Source organism: Panthera pardus, unplaced genomic scaffold, assembly GCF_024362965.1.
Source record: "Panthera pardus isolate Hobbes unplaced genomic scaffold, ASM2436296v1 HiC_scaffold_20, whole genome shotgun sequence".
NCBI lineage: Eukaryota > Metazoa > Chordata > Mammalia > Carnivora > Felidae > Panthera > Panthera pardus.
Window position 1 is genome coordinate 26,445,308 of NW_026526766.1, and position 12,650 is coordinate 26,457,957.

Sequence of the window (12,650 nt, forward strand, 5' to 3'; positions counted from 1 at the left end):
CAAGCCCCACGTTGGGCTCTGTGCTGACAGCTCAGAGCCTGGAGCCTACTTCAGATTCTGTGTCTCCCTCTCTCTCTGTTCCTCCCCAACTCACACTCTGTTTCTCAACAATAAATAAATAATTTTCTTTTAATTTTAAATAAACTGTGTATATACTTCTCATTAGAAAACAGAGTAAACCATACTTGTAAATGCAAAGTTGTAGTAAATGTAACATACAACACTGCTACAAAGCAAAAAAACTCTATTATCAATATTAATAAGTTGTCATTTACTGAGCCTGCTAGACGCTATTTAATATTTGCAACTTCATAGTGATAGCATTATTATTATACCCATTTTATAGACACTTAACAGGGTTAAGTAATCTAGCTAAAAAAAATTCCAAATTAGAATCAATGAGTTTGACTTTTAATGAAAGAGTCCACAGTAAAACCTTGCTAAGGACAATTTCTTGGTACATTCGAGCTTTAGTCGATATGATGCTTTAACTCAGGGGTAGTTAAAATTTTCCTGGAAAGGGCCAGACACTGTGGACTCAACAGTCTCTGTCATGATTACTCAACTCTGTCACTCTAGAGCAAAAGTGTCCAGACAATATATAAATGAAGGAGCACAGCTTGTTACAATAAAACTTTATTTATGTACACAGAAATTTCAATTTCATATAAACTTCCTGTGTCATAAATATTCTTCCCCCCCACCCCCCCAACCATTTAGAAATGTTAAAAACTATTCTTCGGGTGCCTGGGTGGTTCAGTCAGTTAAGTGCATCTGACTCTTGATTTTAGCTCAGGTCATGATCTCACAGTTCATGGGATCGAGGCCCAAGTCAGTGCTTTCCCACTGAAAGCACAGAACCTGCTTGGGATTCTCTCCCCCGCCCCCTCTCTCTGCCCCTCCCCCACTCTGTTTCTCTCTCTTTCTCTCTCTCTCTCTCTCTCAAAATAAATAAACTCAAAAAAAAACTATTCTTAGCTCATAAGCTATAAAAAAACAAGAGGTAGACCAAATTTGGCCCATGGGTCAGTTTGCTGACTCTTATTTTTAACTGAAAAGTTAAACATTAATAAATATTAATTTAAAAATATAAATACAACATACAATCATTTAAACATAAATAATATTTTCAAGTAGGGAGTTTCAAATAACCATTGGAGTATTATTTCCGTAACTGATACATATTGGTATTTAGAAGTACAGTACCTCTTCTCTGATACCACTTTTAACTTGCTCATCTTGAGTTACTTCATTTCATCATTGCAGATAATCTAAAAGAAAAAACGTTAATGATTTTAAACACATGATTGTTTCTAAATATTAGGTGACATAAAAGCCAGACAACTGAAAGTTTTTATTGTAAAGATAACAAGATAACACAAGAAACCAAAGAAGAATGTTTTGAGTTTTATGTGCTTCTGGCAAGCTACTTCAATGTGCAAAAATGTGTGACTAGTATAAGACCTAAAACCAGCCAGTAAAAGGTTATCAAAATCCTGGTGCTACAAAAATGCAAAAACCTAACATAATAATCTAATATCTAGTGTTAACATTTCTTTTGAGACAGTTCAAATTATCTTTCCTGTTCTTACATTCCTCCTTAAAATACTCAAACCAACCACAGCAATGTACTTACTTGTCCACCATTCACACTGTGGTCAAATACTGTTAAATGTGTACCGTTATTTCTATGAGAGAGCACTTTTTAACAACAAATTGTGTACACAGTAAAAACCATCTATAATATCATCTCATTCAATATACGAAATGCACATTTTCCTTCAACAAAGTTTTATCATTAGAAAGTGCACATTATACATTTTAAAGCTTTAAATCTTGGCTTGCAGAATCTTTACAACTTTTCATATTTCTTTTGCAACTATTCACCCTCCAAAAAAGAAAAAAAAAAAAAAAAAGAACCCTGGACATTTTTAAATTTTATATATAAATGCTTACTGAGGCAGAATTTTGTGGCATCACTAGAAAGTTTAAAAATTACTGCCAATTCAACAAGTTTCTCACATATTTATGCAATATATAGTAATGCCATTTAGTTAAAGGGAAGGAAACATGCAAAAGAACATAACAGATTTAGAAGATACAGGTATTCTGGATGTTTTTCTTCAATTAACAAAGAACTTTCAACTTCAATAAAACACATATGATTTTTTTTCAATTTTTTCATTAACTCAATTATAAAAGAGAAAACATGTATTTTGGATTATGTATAAAAATTACATAATTGTTTTTAAGGTTACTAGAAATTTTAAATTGCTATTCTTTTAATTGACTTAAAAAAAAAAAAACCTACCAATTGAAAGTAACTTTTTCCAATTTCCAAATTAATTAAGAATCAAAATTCCAAAGGAGGAAAAAAATCCTATGTAATTTCAAAAGCACTAATGCTGCCATAAACTTATAAAGTTAAAGTAAGTTACTTCTACTTGTTGGGTGGTAGGGTGCTCTCTAAAAATGCATTAATAGCACATCTCATGAAAAGTTCACTGCAAATCTCATTAGAACTCATAAAGTTGGGGGGCACCTGGGTGGCTCAGTCGGTTGAGTGTCTGACTTCAGCTCAGGTCACAATCTTATGGTTTGTGAGTTCGAGCCCTGCGCCAGGCTCTTTGCTGATGGCTCAGAGCCTGAAGCCTGCTTCAGATTCTGTGTCTCCCTCTCTCTCTGCCCCTCCCCCACTTGTGCTCTCTGTCTCTCAAAAATAAATAAATGTAAAAAAATAAAAAACAAAAGAACTGATAAAGTTGGATAGGTTAATGTTGGGCACTTACATCACAGCCAATTCTATTTCAACAGTTAAGAAATGATTCAAATTTCCAATTCACAATAAAATAATAGTCGAACAATAGGCATTCCTATCCTCTCCCTCCTAGGACTGAATTAAAGTAGACAGCGGCAATAAAGAGAAATTAAGTTATGTTGAAGCCCCACAGTGCCAAAAAGGAAACAAAAGTTGGGGATGGGAGGTAGGTGCCTTGTCCAGAAGAACTCAGGACACTTGGAACCCAGGGACTAGAAGATGCCAAGTAAAACAGAAAGAGACTGCTTGGCAGCTAACTAAAACCTTCTAATCCCAACTTCTTACCTCCTCCATACCTCATACCTCACCATTGTGGGAAATGTTCAACAGCTAGTCACAGAACTCCTGACAAATAATCTTCACTAAAGAAACTGACAACCTCAAAGAATTCTGCTTTCTGGGACTAAAGAGTTCCCCAGGAAAAAGGCCAGCTCTCAATCCCATCATCCTAGAGCTAAACCAGTATGGTCACTTTTTATAGCCTAAGGCCAGAGTGTCCCCAGAGAACTTGGGAACTTTCTGTTTTGAAAGTCTGTGTCCATTACAGTATCACATACTAAAAAGAGGCACCTACAGAAGTGCTGCATTTCACCAAGTTTGTGGCTTTGCCAACCAAGTGTGACAAAGCAAGAAAGGGGCAGAGAAACTGAGAATGTATAACAAGGGCATAATGATAAAAACTGACCATGAAGTTTAGGTATAATCTACTCATTCCTCTTTATGGGGTCATTCTCATCACCATAAAATCATGTTATTTCCGAGTCTTGAAGGGAAAAACAACCTCTCTTGTTCCCACTTCCTCAATCCTCAATCAAGTCTCATTTAGTTGTTTACACACATTGCCAACCAGTCCTCTCTTCCCATCCTCTCCTAAACACACTCCAGCCAGATTCTCCCCATCCCACTTGTCTGTGTCAGTGACCTCCATGTCCCTAAATCTAACTGTCAACTCTCAGTCTTCATCTTATTTGTCCTATCAGCAGCATTTGATAGAACTGGTCACTCCTTTTTCTTGGAAATACTTTCCTCATTTGGCCATACTTTCTAAGCTTCCCTCACTGGATGCCCCAGGCTCATTTCTTTCTCATCTGTTTCTAACTCCAGTCTCTTCCTTGGTGACCTCATCCAGTCTCATGACTACTCAACATCTCCACTTAGATCTCTAATAATATCAAAACTCAACATATCCAAAACTGATCTCCTGACCCGCTCTCCCCTACCAAGTATGCCCTCACCTAAGCTTTTCCAACTGTAAAGACAATTCTCTCTTCAGTTCTCAGTACAAGGCCTTAACTTCCTCCTCGGCTCCTATCTTACATCCCACATCCAATGCATCAGCAAGTTCTGATAATTCTACTTTCAAAATACATCCAGAATCTGATCACTCCACCATAGCTACTACAATGGTCAAGCAAGCCATCCTCATTAGTTTCCCTTCTACCTCTGGCCTCCGACAGTCTATTCTCAACACAACATCCTGACTGATCCTATTAAACCCTTGGGGAAATAAAAGTGGGGGGGGGGGGGAACATTAGGTAAATCTTGTCACCACTCTGCTCAATGTCCTGCAACGCTGCCCATTTCGGTGGCACTAAGGGCCCTAGGTGAATACCCCCAGCCATTCCCCTCCCTGACTTCATCTCCTACCTACAACTCTCCTCACTCACACTGCTCTAGACACACTGTCTGTGCCTCCTTGCTTTCTTCCCACTCTTACCTTAATGCCTTTGCCCAAGCTGTTTCCTCTATCCAAAATGTTCTCCTGCCAGATAGTCTAATGACCAAACAACTCCCATACTTCTTTTGCTTGAGTATCACCTTTTCAATAAAGTCTAAATTTCAACCATCCTATTTAGTTTTGTAAACCAGATCCAGACCCCAGCATACCTACTGTCCCTTGCCTGAATCTACTCTCTTTTCTTCTGGAGCACTTACCACCTTCTAACACTGGATGATTCACAAATTACTGAACACTTGTAAGACTGTACTATGCAATAACTGATAATATATGAACATGCATCAAAACAACTTTCAAGGGAACAGTTTAGTTTTATAAACTTACAAATGTTCAACAGATACCCCATCAAACCATATATATCAATCCTGTAATCAAATTCATCCCAGACCCTTACCAGTTTATCACTACTGATGACTACCAAGGCAACCACAGTAGGTACCTTCATTTTCTTGAGGTTCTGAGGAAAAAGTGATAGCAACCCACAGTCCTTGGTATGCCCACCTAAGAAATCACACGGTCTAATATCTAATATCTCGCTGGCCAATATTTTACTCATTTAATCACCTTGTAAACTAGACAATTTACTTAACTCTGTGTATTGCTTACTATCTATATTTCCCTGCTAGAATTAAAGCTCCATATAGACAAAAATCTGTTTTGCTTACTAAATGCCTCCCAAGTATCTAGAAGAGAGCCAGCACACTGCAGGTGCTAAATAAGGATACTTAATATTTTGTCTTCCTATCTAGAAACAAAAGTCTTGAAGAACAATGTTGACATCTATACTGACAATGTTCCATGGATAGCTGGCTTCATCTGAAGATTTGTCACTCTTGTTTAAAAAAAAAACAAAAGCTGACTTCACGACACAGTGTTTTCTTCACAAAGAGGTGCTAGTGTCAAAAACTCTGGCAGGTGAGAGGAAAAAGTTGCTTGAAACTACAAAAAATGATTAACTTTATTAAACAAAAACCTGTTCACTTGAAAATATTTATGGGTGCCTGGGTGGCTGAGTCGGTTGAGCGTTTGACTTCAGCTCAGGTCGTGATCTCATGGTCCGTGGGTTCGAGCCCCGCGTTGGGCTCTGTGCTGACAGCTCAGAGCCTGGAGCCTGTTTTGGATTCTGTGTCTCCCTCTCTCTCTGCCCCTCCCCCGCTCACAGTCTGTCTGTCTGTCTGTCTCTCTCTCTCTCTCCCCCTCCCTCCCTCCCTCTCTCTCTTGAAAAATAAACATTAAAAAAAATTTTAAAGAAAAAATAAAAACCAATGTTTAAAGAACTATGTTACAACCTGAACAAGGAGCATATGAATCTCCTGTTACATCCAGAAGTGCAGTGACTTAGTGCATGAGGAGTTCTCAACAGGGTGTCAGCGCTGAAAGGTGAAGTGCAGAGTACTTTCACACAGTAGGCTATGTGCTTGGAGAAAAAAGGCTGCCTACTGAAACCAGCCAACTTAGCAAACACTTGTTATCACGTGAAACAAGTGAATGACTTTGCAAGACCTTAGAGAAAATGTTTTGACTTCAAGTGACAAGATTATTGGGGAGAAAATCAGGTGACAAACAAAAATCATAAAACTGCTCCTACTGCTGCTTGGGTTTGAGAGTGAAAAAGGGTATCTGTAAATCTCAAGTCTTGCGGACCTAGAAGAACAAAATTGAAAAGCAAAATTAAACAGGATTTCCTCCTTATTTTCAAACAAGTGTAAGACTGAATGAGGAACCCCTCCTCCGAATCTACTGCTCAGGCTGAGAACTTGACTTTGAGGAAGAAGAATTTCATATGCTATGGTCTAATTACACACTCAAGATGAGACTTCCTGATCTGTCCCTAAAAGAGTTCTCAGTGTCTACAAACAAGTAGTATCCTGAAAATCTTAGGAAAGTAATGAACATTTCGCTGTAGGCTTTCAACCTCTCATGCAAGAAAGATTTTGTTTTTTAATAGCATCAAGAGCCAGGAAGAAATAATCTTATGTTGGTTGAAATGAAATCTGTGAATGGTTATTTCAAGTTCAACATAGAAAGCAAAAACAAGTTTCATGAGAGATAAACTTCATTCTTTTGGCTTCAAAAAATAACAATTTTATTGTATAAAGCCTTTTCATAAAAAATCAACACATATAATCATTCATAACTTCTGAACCTATATTCACTCAAGTGAGTGAGTGGGAAAAAAAGTTTGTTTTTTTCAAATTCTTATATAAATTGTATATTAGGCTCTATTTTCGTTAATATTATTTTAACCTATGGTTTTTAGTAGCTTTGCTATTTGACACTGTTAATGTTCACATTGTATTTTTTTTTTATTTTTTTTAATTTGTTTTTTCTTTGAATGTATACATTGTAAACAACGTTAATTAGAATCAACTTAAAGTGGTACTGGCAAAAAGACAGAAAACCAGACCAACAGAATAGACCTTAAAGTCTAGAAATAAGTGCACACATCTCTGGCCGACTGATTTTTGGCAAGGTTACCAAGTCCACTCAGTGAAGAAAGAATACGAGCACCCCTCAGAGATATTGTGGGTTCAGTTCCAGACCACTGTAATGAAGCGAGTATCATAATAAGGCAAGTCAAATAAATTGTTTGGTTTCCCAGCACATATAAAAGCCTTGTCTACACTATACTGTAGTCAATTAAGTGTGCAAAGCACAATATCTAAAAAAAAAAAAAAACAATGTGCATACCTTAATTAAAAAGTACTTCATTGCTAAAAAGTGCTAACCATCATGTAAGTTTTCAGCAAATCAGAATCACTGACTGCAGATCACCATAATAAATATAATAATGAAAAAGTTTGAAATAATGTGAGAATTACCAAAATGTGACACACACAAAGTGAGCAAATGCGTTGGAAAAATGGTGCCAACAGGCTTGTTAGATACAGCATTGCCACAAACCTTCAATTTATAAAAAACAGTATCTGTGAAATGCAATAAAGCAAAGCACAAGAAAGTGAAGTATGTCTGTAGTCCCTTCTATGCTGGGACAGCGTGACTTCCACATGCAAAAGAATGAAGTTGGTACTCAAACCGTATTATAAAAATTAACTCAAAATGGATCAGTGACCCCAATATAAGTGCTAAAACTTTCAGTAGAAAACACGGAGGTAAATCTGCAGGACCTGGAATTGGCAAGAGATTCTCCACTGCAGCAACAAAAGCACAACCAACAAAAGAAAAAAAAAGATAAGGTGGACTTCAAAATTTAAAGCTTTTTGTGCATCAAAGGACACTATCAAGAAAGTGAAAAGCAAACACAGAATGGGAGAAAATATTTGCATTTATATATCCGATAAGAGTTTTGTAGCCAAATATATATACAACTTCTCCAACTCAACAACCAAAAGAGAACTCAATTTAAAAACGAGCAAAGGACTTGAGGGGCGCCTGGCTGGCTCAGTCGGTAAAGCATGCAACCTTAGGACTTGAATAGACATTTCTTCAAAGAAAATATTCAAATGACCAATAGGCACATGAAAAGATGTTCAACATCATTAGTCATTAGAGAAATGCAAATCAAAATCACAGTATTACTTCATACCAACTAGGATGTCTATAATTTAAAAAACAGTAAATAGGGGTTGAAAATGTGGATAAACTAAAACCCTCATTTGTGGCTGGTGGGAATAATGTAAAATGGTGCAACCATGTAGAAAACAGTTTGGCAGTTCCTCAAGCTAAATGTAAAATACCATATGACCCAGCAACTCTACTCCAAAGTACACACCCAAGAACTGAAAACAGTGACTTGAAGAGATAATTGTCATTAATGTCCATAGAAGCATTATTCACAATAGCCAAAAGTAGAAAAAATCCAGGTGTCCACTAACAGATGAAGGGACAACATGTGGTAGATACACACAATGGAATATTATTCAGCTTTTTATAAAAAGGAATGAGGTTCTTGTATATGCTATAACATGAACCTTGAAAATATTATGTAAAGTGAAATAAGCTAGAAACAAAGCAACAAAAATCATATGCCCCCACCTATATGAAATACCTAGAATTGGCAAATTCATAGACATATAAAATAGATTTTAGAAGTTAGCAGGGGTTGGAGATAAGAGGATGTAGGGAGTCATAGTCTAATAATTAAAAAGTGTCTGCAGTGACAAAAAATTTCAGAAATAGTGGTGATGGCCGTACAACTTTGTGAATGCAATTAATGCCACTGAATCAAAAGCTAAAAAATGGTTACACAGGCCAATTTTATATTAGATATGTTTTACCACAACAAAAAAATACAAAACATTAACTTACATTATTTATTTAAATTAGGTCTATCCTATCTTTTATAAAAATGAATTCATTTTACTTTAAGTCAGTTAAACAGAAATGTATTATCTTTACCACATGAGGTTTTAAAAATCATGAAAAGGAAGAAAGATTAGTTTCCAGAATGGTAAGGTAATTTTAACTACCTATTTGCTTTTCACATAAGGTTAAAGTCTTTTTTGTATGCTTTAAATAAAGAAAAATAAAACTACTTTTGTATACATCATATACCACAAGGCATAATTTATTAATGTCTTGTGTAGTAAAAATTCGTAGTAAGACTCCTTAGGCCTACTTGTATAAAGTAAAAAAAATAAAGTGGGAAATTTAAGGAAAGGAAAACCTGTTTTTCCTACCTGCATTACTAACTCACATTAGAGTTCATACTGTTTGTGGGGATGGAGATCCACACAAAAGAGCAGACTAATTAAATAGCCACAATAAACCGATGTGCAGGAAAATACTCTCTTTCAAAAGAGCATTAGCAGTCATTACTGAGGTACTATTATACAGACTTAAAATTTCAATTACACCCCGCCAACTCTGAGCCTCATAAGGCCCCGAAGGCCTACTGTCCTGCCATGTGCAATCCCATCCAGCAAGAAGGGCTCTCCACCCAGCTAGTTCCACCATCAGCTGAACCAGCTGCACCCCACTCAGTCCTCAAGCTGTCAGTGCCTTGCCCTGCCAGCCCTCAGAATTATTCAAACAAATTAATCACATCCTCCCATGAGGGCAGTCCTTTTGTTATTTCATCCATTTGTTACTACAAAGCCTGCCTCCCATGGCCACTGTGACTGGTTCACTCTACTCCCAAATGCAACTTCCATGAGGCATGCAGTATCCTCCTCTCCCAGGTTGTGAGTATTTGACGAATAAACTGTTGTTAGTAGCATCTGGTCAAAGTCAGGCAGTAGCCATCTCATACCATTTAAGACATAAGATCCCTCCTTCACCAATGAATTGATCAGAAGAACAATTATCAGAACTAATTATCACAGCTGCTAACACAGATGTTCTAATTTTTATGCAGGAATTTCCTGAGACCTGAAAATTATCTCGTGGACCCTTTGGGGTATAGAGAAAGGCCAGTAGACAGGACTGGTGTAGCCATAACAGGTCTTGGCCCAGTGTGGTTCTACAGCTAGTTAAGTACAGCAGGACATTCCTGATCACCATAGCCTCCTGACCACCACAGTTTCCTGATTTTAATTATTCTTTTTTTATAAAGTAAAACTTCAGTTTACTCATCTGTTTATCACACAGTACATGAGTACACGAGGTAAAGTGTTTCACATTACATATTCCTCTTCCAACTCCTTGGAATGTTCACTTCTTTGGTTAAAAGGAGAGACTAGACATGAGGGGCAGGCAATGCTTACATAACTGAAATAAAGTTGAGGAGGGGGCAAGGGCACCTACGTGGCTCAGTCAGTTGAGCATCTGACGTCAGCTGAGATCATGATCTCACAGTTTGTGGGTTCAAGCACCGCACCGGGCTCCGTTCTGTCAGAGCCCACTTCAGATCCTCTGTCCCCCCTTCTCTCCACCTCTCCCCCACTCGCACTGTCTCTCAAAAAATAAATACTTAAAAAAAAATTGAGGAGGGGCAATGCTAACATCACCCTGGCAGGGATGGGCAAAGGGGACTGTTAGTCACAGCTATTTTCTAGAACTGTTAGCTGGAAACAAAGGAGCACCACTCCTGGACGCTCTTGCTGTCATGGGCCTCAGTCAGCCCCACCACACAGGTACAGCAGCGCTTTTGGGTAGTTGCCTTTGGTGCCTCACTGGATGCAGCAGTACAAGGACTCGCCACACTTTCTCTTGAATTCAGACCTAATTTTCAACATGGCCACTGAGAGAGACCATGACTCTAATCAGGACTTTACTGGGGCACCTGCCTGGCTCAGTCAGTACAGCATGCAACTCCTGATCTCAGGGTCCTGAGTTCGAGCCCCACAGTGGGTGCAGAGATTACTTTAAAAATTTAAGATTTAATCAGGACTTCATCACGAGTCCTTCTGCCCTTCCTGGAGTCATATAGTCAGCAAAATATAGGGGCTTGTTCTGAATGCACAGCCCCGGCTTCGGGAAAGCATTTTCCAGATCTCCTTTGACCTCCTTCTTGATGCTGTCCAGCATGTCATACTTTCTGGATGTGTCACACACTTCACTTGTTTTGATGCTGATCCACTTGGGCACATCAGTTCCTTTCCTCTTCACTCCAGCATCATAGAGATCCCAGGCACCTTGGTCCATCAATCAGTTCATAACCAATGACAGAGCCATCCTCTGCTCTTCTACCCTTTGCGAGGGCAACCATCAGCTTGCAGAAGTCACCAGATGTGTCAGAAACAATAACCTCCAGATCAATCTTGTACATTTCCTCATAGACTCTATTAATTTTCTGAAGCTCCTAGTTGGTCCTTGAGCAGACGATCGCAATGAGGGAGTCCTCATGAGTGCCCAGGCCCTTCATGGAGGATTTCAGCACAGAAGCATCATACTGAACAGGTGTTTGCAACAGGCCCCAAAACACGGTCTCCAGGCTGACTTCAGTGCTGATACAAGTTCCCTTTTGGTCCTTCTCTGGTGGGGAAGGCAACATCCTGTTTCTGTTCATTGTTGAGGCTGGTCAAAATGGTTGACAATGGTGACCTCATCCACACCTTTGGTCTTGATAGCTGTTTCAATGTTCAGAGCATCACACTCAGTATCAAAATTGGTATATGCAAAATTGGCATCACCAACCAGCATGAACTTGGGGGTGGGAGTTTTCACCCTCCAAGCTGAGCTTGCAGAGAACGTCGTGAACAGCAGACATTCTGAAAGAAGCTAGGCCAGACGCCGAGAGCCGCAAGCATCCCCAGTTGTGGAGTCAACAGTATCCTGATTTTAAAATATCAGTGTGGTTCTAGGAATGAAGATCTGAAAGCAATTTCACAACTAGACAGGTCTCTTAATCATAAAAGAGACAATATCTCCCTTGGTCTCTCAGTTTTGTGTAGAGGTTTTGGGAGTTGTTCCTTAAAGCTCAACCTAGAATCTCTTTCTTTAAATCTCCGAACAATTCCGTAAACCAATTAAAACCCGTGCCAGGTATTGATTTATTGCCCCTCATCTCTAAATTCACCATTTTTGCCTGCTCTGTGAAAACGGATGTGTGCCCTTAAAATACTAATTTCTTTGCCAGCTGGCAAGACATTAAGCTTTGTCAAGAGGGCACTGGAAAGACATTGCAGAGGAAAAGGATTTTGCTTCCTGGCTCCGGGGTGTTCACTTGGCTGCAGCAGCCAAGGCTTCTCTGGGACCCATTCCTGCAACAAGGATGGTTTCTACAGCACCAGGCTCCTACAGCACATGCAGCCTCTCCAACAGGGGTCTACGCTGCTCTGTAGCAGAGGGCCTCCGGTGACACATCTCCCCATGAACAGCTTTCCCTGGCACCCTACAAGGTGAACATGCAGCAAATTCCACTAGTGTCACACCACACCTACTTGCCTTGACCTTACCTTTTTCAACAAGTCTTCAGTGGGGAAGAGGGGCCCACTCTATCTCAGCCTTGGGGCCAGTAACCAGCTATCCCACTATTCTTTAGAGTTATCTTTACTTCTTGCTGACAAATCCCTCAATTCTCCAATCCCTGTTATAGTCAATAATTTTTTATATTAATCTTTCCCTGTTAAATTACTGTGTGGTTTCTATTTCCTGATTGGACCCAGACTGATATATCCCAGCAAACTACTTAGTACTCTAACATAAATAAACCTTCTCTGCCTAAGGTGTCTGAGTGAATTTCATTCTCTG

At 38.8% G+C, this 12,650-nt stretch overlaps 1 protein-coding gene and 1 pseudogene across 3 annotated transcripts in view; both read right to left on the minus strand.

The window, feature by feature from the left end:
* AGTPBP1 (ATP/GTP binding carboxypeptidase 1) overlaps window positions 1–12,650 on the minus strand; it is a 162,087-nt gene that overhangs the window by 137,013 nt on the left and 12,424 nt on the right. For all 3 annotated transcript variants that reach the window (XM_053907839.1, XM_053907838.1, XM_053907840.1), the window contains exon 2: window positions 1,207–1,271. In XM_053907839.1, coding sequence (XP_053763814.1) covers window positions 1,207–1,238 — 32 coding nt within the window. In that variant the 5' untranslated portion in view covers window positions 1,239–1,271. The remainder of the gene's footprint in view (window positions 1–1,206; window positions 1,272–12,650) is intronic.
* Window positions 9,167–11,695, minus strand: LOC109251702 (annexin A2-like; annotated as a pseudogene).